At 44.0% G+C, this 17673-nt stretch overlaps 1 protein-coding gene across 1 annotated transcript in view; it reads right to left on the bottom strand.

The window, feature by feature from the left end:
• The window catches only part of DOCK5 (dedicator of cytokinesis 5), a gene marked incomplete at its 5' end in the record, with an annotated part of 211157 nt that extends 204820 nt beyond the window's left edge, over window positions 1-6337 (bottom strand). Inside the window, one exon of the mRNA XM_082656932.1 lies at window positions 6295-6337. Coding sequence (XP_082513058.1) covers window positions 6295-6337 — 43 coding nt within the window. The remainder of the gene's footprint in view (window positions 1-6294) is intronic.
• Window positions 6338-17673: the final 11336 nt, after the last annotated feature.

The raw sequence follows: 17673 nt of genomic DNA, 5'->3' as shown, positions 1-17673 counted from the left end.
ACACATATGGAGTTGATTTGGGGCTTAGGAGTGAGATTATATGCATATGGATGAAAAATTTATCCTGTATGAACCTTAGTTTTCTTATCTGGAAAGGAGACAATATATGAGAATTACAGCATTATCACAATGATTTAATGAAATAATGTGTAAAGCAGCAGTGTTGAAAGTTTTGAGTCTCAGAACCCCTTTAACACTCTGAAAAGTTATTGAGAATTCCAAAGAGTTTTTATGTGGGTTATATCTGTCACTATTTATCATAATAGAAATTCAATCGAGAAATTTTAAAAATACTTATTCGTTAATTAAAGTAACCATAATAAACCCCAATACATGCTAGCAATATATATATTTTAGATCAAACTACTTTTCCAAACAAAAACACTTAGAAGAGCAGCATTGCTTTGCATATTTGTAAATCTCTTTGATGTCTGGCTTCACAAAAGGCCTTTGGATTCTCATACCTGCTTCTGCATTCTATCTGTCCCAGTATCACACTCAATGTAGCCTCTGGGAAACTATACTGTATACTCATACCAGAACAGAGTAAAGACAGGCCAATAACATCTTAGTATTGTTACCAAAAAAGTTTTAACCTCATGGGCCACCCGAAAGTGTCTCCAAGAGCCCCACATGTACCTGGGACAGACTGAAATAAAGGGCTCAGAACAGTGCCTTTCATGAGGTAAATGCCTAATAAATATTAATTCTCTATTCCTTTTATTCTCAGCCTCCATGTTGTTAAAACATGAATGTATTAGGGCAAGGACTTCTTCAATTCATTACAATTGTATAATATCTAGCTTGGTCATGTTACTAACTGGTTCTGTAACTAACTAGCTGTGTGATCTTCATAGCCAAGGATTCTTAATCTGTGTTCAAATTCAGAGGATCCATGGACTTGAAAAGGGAAAAAAAGCTCCATCTCTGTTTTCTGACACTCAGCATTTACTTCAATGATGACCAAAGGCAATAAACCACAGGTGTTACTGCTGATGCTGGCCTCAATTGAAATCACAGGTGTCTTATATATAAAATAGATAACCGACAAGGGCCTACTGTAGAGCACAGAGAACTATATTCAATATCTTGTAATAAGCTGTAATGGAAAAGAATCTGAAAAAGAAAAGATATATATACGTATAACTTTGCTATACACCTGAAACTAACACCACTGTAAATCAACTGTACTTCAATTAAAAAATAAATTAAACTCTCCTCCACTGTTGGTGGGAATGTAAACTGGTACAAACATTATGGAGAAGAGTATGGAGGTTCCTTTAAAAACTACATATAGAACTACCATATGATTCAGCAATCCCACTCTTGGACATATATCTGGAGAAAACAGTAATTTGAAAAGATACGTGCACCCGAATGTTCATTGCAGCACTATTTACAACAGCCAAGACATGGAAGCAACCTAAATGTCCATCGACAGAGGAATGGATAAAGAAGATGTAGTATATACACACAATGGGATATTACTCCGCCATAAAAAAGAATGAAATAATGCCATTTGCAGCAACATGGATGGACACAGAGATTATCATAGTAAGTGAAGTAAGTCAGACAAAGACAAATATCATATGATATCACTTATATGTAGAATCTAATAAAAAATGATACAAATGAACTTTTTTACAAGACAAAAACAGACTCACAGATCTTAAAATCAAACTTATGGTTATCAAAAGGGAAACGTTGAGGGGGAAGTGATATATTAGGAGATTGGGATTAACAAATACACACTACTATATATAAAATAGATAACTAACAAGGACCTACTGTATAGCACAGGGAACTCTATTCGGTATTCTGTAATAACCTATATGGGACAAGAATCTGAAAAAGAATGGATATATGTATAGGTATAGATGATTCACTTTACTATGCACCTGAAACTAACTCAATATTGTAAATCAACTCTACTCCAATAAAAAATTTATTAAAGAAATCACAGGCATTTTCCTATATTATGGTTACTACAGATATCTTGAAAAATTGTTTATGCTCATCACTAATTCAAAAGTATGGTAGTTATTATGCATTAATAAAGAAGCACATATATTACAATATCACAAATTTTTGAAAACTATCTTGACAGCTGTAGTTCAATTACAGGTGGCTTCAATTTTCAGTCCTTCCTATTTGACTTTATGCAATTAAGAACATTGTTCTGAGAAAGTGGGCCACCTTAAGGGTTTAACCTGATTGGCCAAAGGCATTCATGTAACCAAAAAAGTAAGAACAACTTATGTTAAGCAATTCACTTTACCTCTTTAGGCATCAAGTTCCTCTCTTTAAAAGGGAACTGAACTAATCACTCTGAGACCAAATTCCACCCCTCCAGCTAGAGTCTATGGAACACGGTGCCGGTGGTGAGGAAGAACTGAATGGGGACCCACAGCACACCTCAGTGCATTAACAAAGCACAAGAATCCGGTTTGGGTTTTTACACTAACATTTGAGAATCTACAAAGTTAAATGCTCTTAGACTAACTGGGCCTAGCACAGCGAAATAGTCGAAAAGCTAACAGTGAAGCAAATATTCCCCCAAACTACCTTTTATCACAATATAAAAACGTATAGGGGGCTTCCCTGGTGGCGCAGTGGTTGAGAGTCTGCCTGCCGATGTAGGGGACGCGGGTTCGTGCCCTGGTCCGGGAGGATCCCACATGCCGCAGAGAGGCTGGGCCTGTGAGCCATGGCCGCTGAGCCTGCGTGTCCGGAGCCTGTGCTCCGCAATGGGAGAGACCATAACAGTGAGAGGCCCGCGTACCACAAAAAAAAAAAAAAAAAACGTATAGGACAAATCCCACCCAACAATAATGAATGATTTTGCAAAGGTTCCATCATCAACATAATCTGGGTCTGTTCTTAATAGAAACAGCTTGTTTGGGAACAGACTTAAGAAATGTTTCGATAAATGTATCACTGTTTGCTTAACATCTAAATAAAAGTTTTCCACCTTCATATCTTAAAACACGCAAAATGAGAGAAAGAATAAAGGAAAAGAAAACAAGAAAAAAAAAAATGAAGGGAGAAAGAAAAGAGTTTTCCATGGCTGTGGGGCAGCCCTCAGCACTCAGCACTTCACATCAGGGCACTAATGGCCCAGAAGTTTAAAGAACCAAGTCTGTGGTCCTCTTACCCGATAACCGACAATAGGTCATTTAAGCCCACCTGATGCTAGAGGTTGAGTCAACAGTTGAAGAAATAAGAAAGCCCAGACATGTTGCATTTCAGTCCCTGTAGAAAAATCTAGCTGTCAGGGATAGCCAATAGTGGCACCAAAATAAGTAGAGACAGCTAGCTTCACCGTGCACAATTCAAACTGAGATCAAACACTACCCTCACGCAGAGGAGCTGGGAGTCATTAACATGCTTCAAAACGGCCATCACATGGTTTCCTTCCAGCAGAAACGAAATCTGTCCAGCAGACCCTCAGAAAGGACAATAATCCCCCCACCATAAGTCCAACAAGCCAGTTTCCCCAATCATATTTAAGCAAGTCTGTCTACTCCATGCCTGTTTTCTCAGCAGCACACCTCCTTTTTTTTACTTGCAAAGATAAAGACAGACTGAAGGCTCTCGCTTCATCCATCTAACGGAGGGAGGGATGGATCTAACAGAACAAAATAAAAGTCATATTGGAGTGAATGAGATGCTGAAACCTAATGGGGAAAAAAACTGCACTAAATCATCATAGAAATTAGGTTGGCAATTTAGAACGCCACCCCAACGCCAAGGACAGCCAGTTACTGAACGCATGTTCCATAGCGGTGTCCCTCTCGAGTCACAGGAATACAAAACCATAACCTTCTGATTCACTGATCCAAAGGATAAGTAATAAAATGTAGGAATGGTGAGGGAGAGGCGTGAAGGTTAGGAGGTCCGGGGAACACCAAATCTGAAGGAGGCAGTGGGTAGGGCTTTGAGGCCTGGGTGAAAGGCCGGATTGTGGGATGCAGAGGTGGGAGGGCACTCTGAACAGGGGACAAGCACAGGGGAGCAAAGTCCCAAAGGAGGGACTCTCCATGGTATATTGCACAAGAGGGAGAAGGGCAGTGTCTGCGCCGGAGGGTTGATGGAAGAAGCTGTGAGAGAGATGGTTTGTGAAGATATTGCTGAACTGGATTCTCAGAACCTTGAAAACTGGGCTCAGTTTAGACATTACCCGGTAGGTCAAGGAAGGCTTCCAAGCAGGGAGGTAATATGAACAACCATGTGTTTTAGGAATAAACAATGGACATTGATCTCATCAGCTCATCTGTCCTAACAGTGGGCCCTTGTGTCAAATCCAGATTAATCAGAACCTATTGTGTCTAGTGAAATAAATTTCCCAAATTATATCTTGGGGCAATTTTGCTACCACATATGCTTTGGAAATGCAGTTCACTTTTCTTGTCTGATGATAAATAACAGACTCTAGAACAGGAAAAAAAAAAAGAAAGAAAAATTAAAAAGAGAAAATACCATCCTTGTTCCTATGACTACGGCAATAAAACCCACATTTTTCGGATATGTCTGCATTAACTACACCAAAGTCATAATAGTTTTGGAAAGCGTTTCTCCTGTTAAACAAACTTAGAACTGATAACTTTTTTGTGAGTAGTAATTATTGATTAGGTATTGCTAAATCTACTTTAATTTAGGAGTTAGTACCCAATAACACTCACAAATGAAGAAACTGACTGCCGACTCATTTCCACAACTACTGGCTACTTACTGGCACCTGATGAGGAACACCTGTCTGAAATTTTATGACCAATTCATGAGGGGGATGGTCTGGCGCAGAAGTAACAACATGCACCCATTTCTGAGTTACAACCATAGGAGAGTGCAAGGATTCTAAAAGAAATTTAAAGGAAAGAAAGTGTTTGCAACAGAGGGAAAACAAGGCATTACATGCATGTTATTATATACACACACACACACACATATACATATATACATAAAGGATCACAATCTAAAAGTAATCAATGTGAGAAGGTTGGTTTGTTTTTTGTAACTGACTACAGAGTTCAAATGCACATAGAGATGTTAGGATACAGTATCTCTGAAACAGACGTAGTCGTCATAAAGTATAGAACAGGTTCAGGGACCGCTCCCTAGTAAGCACTGAGGTGAGGGAAAAAAATGGGGGCGGGATGGGAGTGAAGTCGAAGACTAACTTCCAAATAGGCCCAATGAATGACCCTGACAGGAAGTGATAAAATTCTCAACGCACACAACTGTGTTTATACTAGGGAATCGCACCCAAGCCTAATAGCCACTGTAATTGCCCCGCTAAGTGGCAGTCTTCCCACAAGACCTCAGCAACCTCACCCCTTGATAAAAGTAGGACCAAGGTTTCTCACCTGGGTCAAAACCCGCTCATCCACTTGTTTCGGATCGAAACTAATACAAAAGCAATTCCCCACACATCCTGGGGGCCCTCCAGCACCGCTGTTATGAATGCCAAGTGCCTAGCATGGGACCTGTCATAGTTTTCTTAATAAAATGTCCTCGATCTAATCCCACGACGGGATCGGAATTCTGAAGGCAGTCTGAAATCCTCCCCATACACGCACCGGTAGGGGATGACTGTCCGCACAACCAGCCCCGGGGGCCAGCCACCCCCGTCCCCATGCCACACACTTCCTGTCGCTTCATCACCTCCACACCACAACTTGAGTTTCCCGATCAGTTTACAACTGCTATCAGGATCCCAGTGCCTGGAAGGAACGAGGGGAGGGTGGCTTCCTACCCCCAAGTCTTCTCTTTAGGTTTCAGAGAGAACCTACGAAGAGGGAGGGCAGAACGCACTGGGGCAGCCAGCCGACTTCGCGTTCTGCCGGCCTCGGCTGGTTACAAAGTACTGAATGAAGCCACACGGACAGGGAGGAGGGGGGCGAGCACCAGACCTGGGTGCCCCAAATGAACCACAGGCGAACGCCCTCACTTTGCACGTTTCTACGCTGCAAAGCGCTGCAGCTTTGGGCTCGGGGGCAGGATTGCCAGTCCCGGAGCCCAACTGCACTTTTAGCCACCCGGATTCCCCAAACCCAGGATGACTTCCCCCACGGGGCTCCCGGAGAGGGCTCCGACTCCCACCGCCCGCTCTGTGGGACGGCTGCAGCTGGAGCCGAACCCTCTCGGCGCCCCCGCGGGCAGCGGGAGACGGAGCCGGGTCCCGGGCAGGCGGGCACCGAGTGGCCCGGCGTCCGCCGCCCAACTTTGCGCGGGGCAGGGCCGCTCCCGCGAACTTGGCGGCGGCCGGGTCGGGGGCGGGGTGGGGCAAGCACTCACCAACTCCGTACTTCTGCCTCTTGGTCGGGATCCAGCGGGCCATGGCGGCGACCTCGCCCCGCGGCAGCGGCGGCGGCGGCGGCTACAGCTCCCAGGGCTCCGGCTGCCACCGCGCCGCGCTCCTGCGCGCCCCGGACTCTTCCGCCATGTTCCGCCAAACTTCGCCCGGCCCCGCGCGCCGTCTCCTCGCGGCGCTGCCCGCGATACGCTCCGGCTCCAACCCCGGGCCGCGGTCACCTGCTGGGCCCGGCGGCCGCGGCGCCGTGCGCGCCCCTCCCCGCACCGCCCCGGCCCCTCCCGCAGGCCGCGCCCTCCGCCCGCCGAGGCCGCCTCCGCGCCCCGACCCGCGGGCGCCCGGCCTCTCCCGCCGGCCCGCCCCGTACTCCGCGCTCTCCCCGGCCGGGGCTGGCTCCGCCTTGCGCACTTCCCGGGAGCAGTTCCCCAGCACAGACTGGGGTACAGTTTTTTTCCTTCTGGTGTTTTGCTTTTTTCCCCGCCTTCCCCACCCTGACTAAACCCCTTGGATCCCGGGGGGCGGGTTCCCCGCCGCGGGTGTCCGGAGGGCTGCGCTGGAGGCGCCGGGCACCCCCAGGCGGGGCGGCCGAGGATGCGGGGTCCGCTCCCACCGCGCGCGCCGGAGCATCTGGGGGAACGAGGATGAGTGAATAAGGAACTAGGATCTAGGATGAGTTGTTTCTCGCCCCCGGGGCACCCGCAGTGCCTGGCACTCCGCGGGCGCTCAATAAATATTTGTTGAATGAATGAGCAGTTGACTACTGCGTTCACCCCCTAGAGCTTTCACTGACACCACGAGAGCCGGAAGCCGGACTCCAGGGCAGACATGATCTCCTGTGGCCACTGTTTATAGCCTTCAAGGCAGGAACATTTGTCTTCTGGTAAATAAAGAACTCATGCAAGGGAGCCGGGCTGCTCAGAAGTATCAGATAGTTTCCGAGAGGAGCCTCTGTGGGAAAATTATGTAGAGAGCCCTGACTTGGAAATCCTGTGTCCCCGAAACACCCGGACTCTTCCCCAGCTGAAGATACTCAGACCCAGCTGAAGAAACTCAGACCCTCATGCTCAAGGGAAAAGCCCGACACAAAGACCTTTTCCAACAGCCCAGCAGCCCAAAGAGCGTCCCTGCGGAGAAGGAAACCAAGCACATCCAAGCCGCTCTCGTTCACTAGCTGTATTTTTGGGAGAAAGAACCAAACGCAGGGACTGCTCATTTGAACTGCCCTAAACTGTTGGCGTCCTCTGAGAACTCTCCTCCCGGAACTCAATTCCTCCTGGAGAGACCTCAAGGATGAAGATTGGATCTGAATCCCAGGCGGGAGTGGGCCCCCTTGCTACCTCACCCCTAGAAGTAAAACCTCAGAGTAAATTAGCAGCTGATTTACGTTCACCGTCTGAGAAACTGCCTCTTGAAAGACACTGTTTTGCCCTTGTAGTCTGTCTATGCGGAACACGAAAGGAAGATGAAATCAACATGTAGTGAAATAGAGTGAAACTTCATTGAAGACTTGGTGCATTTAACGTTGGTAACTTTTTGCAAAGTTACCAAACTTTGTAACTGACAAATTTTTTTTTCAAGGTTTTGTTCATGGTGGGTAACTCCTAGGGCTTCCTCTCTTCTCCATCACCAAATTGGTATTTATTCACCAAGTGCAATGATAATTTAAGAAATCAGTCACTTGAGACTTAACATCCAGAAGGAATTCCACCATCTCTCCCCCAAATTTATGTTCCTCTTCCAATGACATGATGATTAACCTAATTCCCCAGGTTAGGTAATTTCTTTTTCTTTCCATAAATACTTACTAAGTGCCTAATAGGTGTCAGGCATTGTTCTAAGAATGGAGGTACAGCAGTGAATAAAGAAAAATCCCTACCCTCATAGAGCTTACAGTCTAGAGGAGGAGAGTAAAACAATGAACAAATTATGCCAAATGAGGCTAAGCCTGTAAAGAAAAATCCAAAGCAAGGAGGATCAGATGTGTGTGTTGGAGGGGGCCGTGCACTACAGTTTTATATCAAGTGGTCTGGGAAGGCATCTCTGCTAAAGTGACCTTGAAGTGCAGACCTGCAGAAAGTGAAGATTTCAGAGGAAAGTATTCAGACATCAAGAACAGCAAATGCAAAAGCCAGGGGGCATGTTTGGCTGGTTCCAAAACCAGGGAGAAACAGCAAGGATTCCTGGGTGGCAAGAGGTGTTAGTAAGGGGCAGGGTATGGGAGGGAACTTGTTCCAAGAGACATAGGGTGAGCCAATAAAGCAGGACGCTGAAAGGCATAGCGAGGACTTTATATATTGCTATGAAAAAAATTTGGGGGAGACGTTGAACCAAGCAAGGACATAATCTAATTTGCCTGCTGTGGGATGGATAGACTGTAAAGACACAAGGGAAGATGCAGGAAGATCAGATGGTTGGAAGGCTGTTTCAGTAGTTCAGGCAAGACATGAAGGTAGTTGGGTCCAGGATGTTAGGGGTGGAGGTGGAAAAGAGGTTCTTGGCATATATTGAAGGTAGAAACAACTGGAGGGTAGTGTGGGCAGAAGGGGATTTACTGAGGGAGGCTTCCGGGCCCCTCAGTGTACTTTCATCAGCATATGTTTTTCAAAAGTTTGGTGGATCTATCTATCATCTATCGACCTATGTTTGTATTATTTAAGAGCCTGACTGTATAGGCTTCAGGCCCTAGAAACTCTGGCTCTTGCCTCTTTGTGTGAGATACCAGATGGGTCAAGGATAACCCTAAGAAGATAGGAATGGGTGATCCTGGGTCTGTTCGCCCATGTGCAGTAAAGCAATCTACTGAAACCGGGTCGTGGTGAAGGAAAGGGCAGCATCTATTGCAGGACACCAAGCAAGAAGTTCAGGACAGCTAGTGCTCAAAACACCTAAATTCCCCATGGATCGCATCAAAACATTTTTAAAAGGCCAAATGAGGGAGGGGCCTCCCAGGGTGTGTGATCAGCTCGTGCACAATTCTCTGATTGGTTGATTGATGGTGAGTTAACAGGGCGGTGGTTAACATCATCTATCTATCCTTAGGCCCCAGTAGGCCTGGGGGCTACGTGCTCTTGGTCATCAAGTAGTTAACTTCTTCCATTTGGTGCGGGTTTTAGCATCTGTAAAACAACTCAGGAAATGTGCATCAGACACAATTATCTGGGTACTTCAGAGAGGAGCTATAGCAGGGGACCTGGGGGAGGGGTCCTGGGAAGGCTGGTTATACAACTACTAAATAGAGCTGCCATTTTCATGGTCATCTGTGATATCTGCCTGTCTTCACCTTTTATATCCAAGTTGTCCTGGACTGAAGTTTTCCTTTGATATTTCCTTAGGACTCACTTCACACCTTCCTCAACTCCAGGTGGACCGTTTGGAGCTCAAGTATTTTGCGCTGTGGAATAGGGGCATCACAAAGTTACTTCAGTTACCTGTGTCTGAGAAAATTGGATGACCGATGTTCTGTAACCCCTGGTGTATTTTAAATTTAATACCTGTCAGAGTGTTAATGCTCATTCAGTAGAGCTGGATTTCTACCAAAATGATTTCAGCTGCCTCACCCCTCCCCCGCAAAACACTCACACTCCACCCCGCCCCTGCCCCTACCCCAGCACCTTGAATTGGAGGCTGTTTGCAAAACTTAAGGTTTGAATTTGGTTGCTGGATATTTCAAGTGTGACAATAATTGCAATAAAAGGATTGGAGAAAAATGGAAATTTTTAGTTACAGCTTTCAGGATGTTTATTCTTTTTCCTCTAAAAGACTGAAGTCCACCCACTTTGTTATATCAGATGGTTAAATCCCAATTTGAAAGTCCATTTAAGTCATAAAAGCAGAGCTATTCAAAGTCTTTTATTAAAATGCGGCTTAAAATTAGAGAGTCAACTAGATGGGTAGGTGGAATAACAGCAGGATTCCCAGAAATATCCTTTACTTTTTCCTCTGATATCTTTTCAGGAGAAACATTAAGCGTATTCCACAAGCAGGGATGTTCAGACTCCAGAACCCACACAAACACACTTAAGCACTCACAAGTGCTAGCATGCTCTGTTAGAAGGTGCCTTGGAGAAAGAAATGAGGATAAATGAATTTGGAGACTAGTTTGACATGAATATTGACTCTCCCTGACAGTGCCTAAGAGAACAGATGGATGTGCAGACAACTGTCAAGAGCCTGGCTTCCGGGGCTTCCCTGGTGGCTCAGTGGATAGGAATCTGCCTGCCAATGCAGGGGACACAGGTTCGATCCCTAGTCCAGGAGGATCCCACATGGCGCGGAGCAACTAAGCCCCTACGCCACAGCTACTGAAGCTCGCGCACCTAGAGCCCGTGCTCTGCAACAAGAGAAGCCACCGCAATGAGAAGCCCGCGCACCACAACGAAGGGTAGCCCCCGCTCACAGAAAGCCCACGCGCATCAATGAAGACCCAACGCAGCCAAAAATAAATAGATAAGTTTTTTTTTAAAAAAAAAGAGCCTGGCTTCCTCCTTTGATTACCAGGTTTGTTTTGCCAAATCTGGCTGACTTAATTGCTTCTCTCAAAGAAGCTATGGATTCTGTTAAAATCTCTTTTTCCTAGACAGAGGAGGCTCATTCTTTGATCCTACATATGAGTGAATGTAGTTACTAGAACTATAATAAAAAGGGGGGGGATATATTTGACTCTAAGCACCACTTTGCAATCTTCTAAGGGCAAACGCTTTGGGACGGGGTAAGCCAGGGATGGGGCGATGCATGGTAATTTGGGACCCATGAGCTAAACTGGACAAAGGAACAGGTCTCTACAGGCCCAGAAACACCTTTTTCATATTCAGACTCACATCACTATCTATTCTCTGTTCCCAAATGCTTTGGTGAACGTCTCTGGGTCTGTCCTTGGCTCTGCTCTGTGGCTTTGGAGTTCCAGTTTCTCTGATGAATGGGGAGATGATGGCCAGGGTCTAAAGCTATTCACACCCTCATCCCCATCACTGTGAGACTGATGCTTGGTGAGCACTTTCATAGCAGAAAGCTTTTAGCTTTGTTTCTAGAATGCTCTTTGCTGCAAATATCTAAATGTGCTCCAAGCCCCCCTTTGGGAGAAGTTGATGACATAGCAATTTGAAGTCATTAGTTTAATGAAAACTGGGTAGATCAATAGGGAAGAAAAAATGAAAACTACTTGACTTTTAAAAAAAACTATATTCATATATATCTTGAAAAACATATATATATGTTGAAAAATTATCTCCATAAAACTGTTTAAAACAAGAGACGATGAAAACTAAGAAGCAAAATGGAAAAATTAAGATGTAAACTTGAGTAAAAATAATTCAACTGTATATACCATAACATGATTGTAACTACATAAAATTATATATTTACATGGAAAATGACTGTAGAGAAAAATGAAAAAAAAAAGAACACTTTATTCAACCTTCTTCAGAACAAAATAAACAAAAGAAAACTACTTCGTTGTTGAGATTCCCTGGACTATGTATTATAGAAAAGCGGGAAGTTAAATGCCTACATTTGACTTTTATTGGGGGCAGGAGAGAAGTTTCACTCTGCAGCCCCTTCGTAAGAAGGACACTATTCTTCAGGTGACTCTCATATTCAGCAGACTTTTCTTTGAGGTCAGTTAAGAAGCAAATGTTTGATCCAGAATTTTTCTTTAGTACCAAACAGATTTTCCACGGTCACGAGCTGTAGTGTAACAACAGTAATTAACATGTATGGCCTGTGCCTGGTTACTATTCTAGTTCAACTTGTTTAATCCCCACACAACCTAATGAGGTAAATAGAACTGTTGTCATCCCCACCTTACAAATGTGAAAATTGTGGCTCACCACACGTTAGGGTATTGCCTACATAGTTAGTTAGTGGCAGGACTACATTCAAACCCCAGGCAGACTGGCTCCAGGGTCCAGGGTCTAAACCAAGGGTCAGTGAACTTTTATTGTAAGGGACCCATACATGTACTTTAGACTTTGCAGGCCTTATGGTTTCTGTTGCGACCACTCCACTCTGCAATTGTAGCAGAAAAGCAGCCATAGACAATACATAAAAAAATGAATGTGGGGCTTTCCTGGTGGCGCAGTGGTTGAGAGTCCGCCTGCCGATGCAGGGGACACGGGTTCGTGCCCCGGTCCGGGAAGATCCCACATGCCGCGGAGCGGCTGGGCCCGTGAGCCACGGCCGCTGAGCCTGCGCGTCTGGAGCCTGTGCTCCGCAACGGGAGAGGCCACCACAGTGAGAGGCCCGCATAACGCAAAAAAAAAAAAAAAAAAAAAAGTGTGGCTGTGTGTCAGTAAAACTTTATTTGTAGGCTTGGCATTTGAATTTCATGTAATTTTCATATGTTATGAAATACTATTCCTCTCTTGATTTTTTCCAATTATTTAAAAACGTAAAAAACATTCTTGCAGACCGTACAAAAACAGGTGGTCGTCAGCTGGATTTGGCTTGAGGCCCATAGTTTGCCAACCCCTGCTCTACACTATGACTGCCACCCTTCGAAGTGCATGGGAAGGTGGGAGGGTGGGATGGGGGGGAGAGGTGTCGGGGAGGGGGCCTCCAGGAGAAGGACCGGGGAATGAAGGAGGCACCGATGTGGGACTTACCCACCAGAAGTCTGTTACATAAAGATTTGAGAGAAGCTTCTGGAAGAGAAGTCATTGGAAGAGAAGAACTCCAAGTAGCAACGGATGCCTTAGAAATCAGAGGATGGGGCACTTCTGAGAACAGTTGAGTATCTGTTTTGGGGAATTGTCTACTGACCTAGCCCCTCTGAACTCTATTCTAAATGATGGAAACTATGAATTAAAAAAAAATAACTAAATCTCTGTAAGACAGTAGCACATAAACAAACAACTGCTTTCGTACCCATTGAACAAGCAGACTTCTTAAGAGGGGAGGGAGGCAGGTTCATTGCAGCATATTCACAGTAGCCAAGATGTGAAAATGACCTAAGTGTCCATCGAGGGATGAATGGATAAAGAAGATGTGGTATATACATACAATGGAATATTATTCATCCATGAGAAAGAAGGAAATCCTGCCATTTGCAAAAACATTGAGGACCTTGAGGACACCATGCTAAGTAAAATAAGTCAGCCAGAAAGATAAATACTGTATGATCTACGAACTCATAGAAACAGAGAGTAGAATGGTGGTTGCCAGGAGCTGGTGGGATGGGGGGTAAGTGGGGGGTGGGTGGGGGAATGAGGAGATGTTGGTCAAAGGTTACAAACTTGCAGCTAGAAAATGGGTGAGTTCTGAAGATCTCATGTACGGGCATGATGACTATCGTTAACAATGCTATATTATACACTCGAAAGTCGCTAAGAGAGTAGATCTTAAATGTTTTCACCTAGACTAGGTAGAAAAGCGTATGGTAATTAATTATGTGATGCGATGAAGGTGTTAGCTATAGCTGTGGTGGTAATCATTTCGCAGTATATAAGTATTGAATCAACATGTTGTATACCTTAAGCTTATACAATGTTATGTGTTAATTATATCTCAATTAAGCTGGGGGGAAAAGAGTGGAGGGAGGCGTTCTCATAGCTGTCCTACTGGAAATGACAGTGCTGCCTGGCTGAAGTCATGGTGCTAGAAGGACATGTGAAAAAGTGTGAAAAGATTTGCAAGGCCTTGTAGATACTGGTGACACCACCTGGCGAAGGTCAGTGGAGAAAATAAAAGAAAACTGGCCAGAGTGTTATAAGGACTGAGATACATTCTGGGGTTTTCCATAAATACTTGAAGGGGGTCTTGTCAGGGAAGTGAGAGTGTTGAAACTATAGAGCCAGCACGAGATAGGTAATCTTTTTTTTCAGCTTACTGAGATATAATTGACATGTAATTGTACATATAAGGTGTAAAGTGTGATGATTTGATGCACATACACATTGTGAAATGATTCCCACAATAAGATGAGTTAACACCTCCAGCACTTCACGTGATTAACATTTGTGTGTGTATGTGTGTGTGGTAAAACATTGAAGGTTTACTCTCAGCAACTTTCAAGTATATAACACATATAATACAGTATTGTTACCTGTAGTCACTATATTGTACATTAGATCTCCAGAACTTATTCATCTTATAACTGGAAGCTTGTGCCCTTTGACCAACTTCTCCCCATTTCCCACATCCCCCAGCTCCCGGCAACCACCGTTCTACTCTCTGTTTCTGTGAGTTCATTTTTGGTTTTTTTACGATTCCCCATATGAGTGAGATCATATAGTATTTGTCCTTCTCTCTCTGACATATCTCACTTGGCATGATGCCCTCAAGGCCCATCCATGTAGTCAGAAACGGCAGGATTTCCTTCTTTCTCATGGCTGAATAATATTCCATTGTCTATATACACCACATTTTCTTTATCTAGCCATCTGTTGATGGACACTTAGGTAATTTCCACACTTTGGCTATGGTGTATAATGCCGTAATCAATATGTGGAACGCATGTATCTCTTCGCTATCCAGTTTTCATTTCCTGCAGATATACACATGGGTAATATTTTTAACTGCTTTTATGTTCATGAGCTCACTGAGATTGGGACAGCTATCTGCTGTCTTCTACTGGTCCTTGGCCTCAGAATTCATGTTTTAGAATGTCAAATCTTTTTATCCTCTTGGGAGAATCTGCATTTAGCATAGAGTTGTTACTGCCACAATGAAAGTGACTCAAGGTTTTAGGGATTGTTCATTTGGAAGGTAAGATTTTAAATTTGGATATTTTGAAAGTTATTCTTTGAATCAAGCAAATACGTGCTTGCAAAGCCCATGAATGGTAGCTTAACAACAAACCTTTAATGTTAACTTGTAGGCAACATTATGGAAGTAGTTTTTCTTGTAGAGCCTTCAATCACAGGGTATGGCTTCATCTCAGGATTCTTTTGCATCATATTTGGGCAATATTCCTGAAATCACTTCTTTCGCAATAACAAGTTATCTTTAAATGCTTTGCAGCAATCACCTGGCCCAGCTGGATCGGGAGGACAGCGCCCTGGGGTTCCTTACTTACACAGTTTCTTAGTCATGTTACTGTGGCATACTGTTCTTGTTTGGTTTTTTTTGGGTTTTTTTTTTTTGCAGTACGCGGGCCTCTCACTGTTGTGGCTTTTCCCGTTGCGGAGCACAGGCTCCGGACGCGCAGGCTCAGCGGCCATGGCTCACGGGCCCAGCCGCTCCGCGGCATGTGGGATCTTCCCGGACCGGGGCACGAACCCGTGTCCCCTGCATCGGCAGGCGGACTCTCAACCACTGCGCCACCAGGGAAGCCCCGGCATACTGTTATTTAAACAAGCCCTTCCCTCCATAAAATGATGCCTCAGGGTTTGTTTCTCAGAACGACTCAGACCACAGACGCAAAAAGTCTCTTAGGAGGAGAAATAAACTCACTTATGTTCTTTCTGGAGGCAAACTCCATTTAGAAATGATCTGACTGTTAAAGTCTGTCCTTATTAACTTTGGGCTTGGCCCACACTTCAAGTGCCAAGAGAGAGCTTGGCCCTGGGAATTGTATTTTGTTTTGTTTTTTTAAAATAAATTTATTTATTTTATTTTTGGCTGCGTTGGGTCTTCGTTGCTGCACGCGGGCTTTCTCTAGTTTTGGTGAGCGGGGGCTACGCTTCGTTGCGGTGCTCGGGCTTCTCATTGCAGTAGCTTCTCTCGTTGCAGAGCACGGGCTCTAGGCACGCGGGCTTCAGTAGTTGTGGCACGTGGCTCAGTAGTTGTGGCGCATGGGCTTAGTTGCTCCGTGGCATGTGAGATCTTCCGGACCAGGGAAGTGTCCCCTGCATTGGCAGGCGGATTCTTAACCACTGCACCTCCAGGGAAGTCCGGAATTGTGTTTTGATTTCTCCTGTAATTTGCAAAAAAGACCTCACTTGACTTCCTATTTTTAAAATTGTCGTTGTAATTCATGGTCTGGGTACAAATGTTAGAATTCTTTGGAATGGTGTATTATTTGAAGATAGGAAAGTCTTGTTTACCTAGAACGTGAACAACAGGAAAATTAAAATGGCCATATATTTTACTGAATGTTCTGTAAGCCATTTGAAGTAGAAGTATACTGATAAAATGAATAGATCTGGAGTGAATCTAGTCAAGAGTAAAAGAAAAATGTAAATACTGTACACACAGTTAGGAATACGAAAGGATACAGGACCACAGTTGTAGAAAAGCAAATTTATAAGAGACTATGCTGTATAGTTCTTAATTAATAAACTGTGAGAGTCACAATGAAAGACAGAATTCACTAGGAAAATGTAGGTGAACGAAATTGAGCCAAGGAGTAGAAAATCTGAGCTGACCAAACAGCACAGAAGGCGTGGAAAATATGGTCCAAATATTACATCTAAAAAATGTGCCAGCTCTAATATAAAGGCATATACTTCTGTATACTAAAAGAATAGATCAGTTGAATGTAATATTAACTATTCCATAGAAAAAGATGTAATGCTTCCTAATTTATTTTATGAAACAACACAACCCTGGCAGAAAAACTCGTTAAGATGTACAAAAAATATAAATGCAAACTTACATTTGTACAAAAACAGCTATAAATAGAGATGCAAAATAAAATATGAGTGAATCTCATTATGCGCTCAATGAAAAGAACAATGCAGAATGACAAGTTTTATTCTAAAAGTAGAAGGGTGGTTCAGTAGTGGGAGATTTAGCAACAGAATTTATCTCATCAAAAGGTCTCATGGTGGGGAGGGATAAATTGGGAGATTGGAATTGACATATACACACTACTGTATATTAAATAGATAACTAATAAGGACCTACTGTATAGCACAGGGAGCTCTACTCAATACTCTGTAATGGCCTATATGGGAAAAGAATCTATTTATTTATTTATTTTCTTCTATTTATTTTTTATTTTTTTGAGGCCTGCAAAGTTCATCGTTGTGCTGCGTGGGCTTCTCTCTAGCTGTGGCGTGCAGGTTTTCTCTCTCTAGTTTGGCACACGGGCTCCAGGGCGCGTGGGCTGTCTCCTGGAGGCGTGTGAGCTCAGTAGTTGTGGCGCATGGGCTTAGTTGCCCCACGACACGTGGGATCTTAGTTCCCCGACAGAGAATTGAACCCACATCCCCTGCATTGGAAGGCAGATTCTTTACCACTGGACCACCAGGGAAGTCCCCGAAAGAATCTGAAAAAGAGTAGATATATGTACATATAAAACCAATTCACTTTGCTGTACACCTGAAACTAACACAACATTGTCAATCAACTATACTCCAATAAGAATTAAAAAAAATAAAGGTCTCAGAGAAAAACCAAATGATCATCCGGATAGATGTGCAAAAGTATTTGATCAAATTAACATTCATTCTTGATCCAAACTCTTAGTCAACTAAGAATAGGAT

This window comes from Grampus griseus (assembly GCF_964374135.1).
Source record: "Grampus griseus genome assembly, chromosome: 6".
Taxonomy (NCBI): Eukaryota; Metazoa; Chordata; class Mammalia; order Artiodactyla; family Delphinidae; genus Grampus; species Grampus griseus.
The sequence above is the reverse complement of the archived record's forward strand: the minus strand, read 5'-3'. Positions and strand labels throughout refer to the sequence as shown.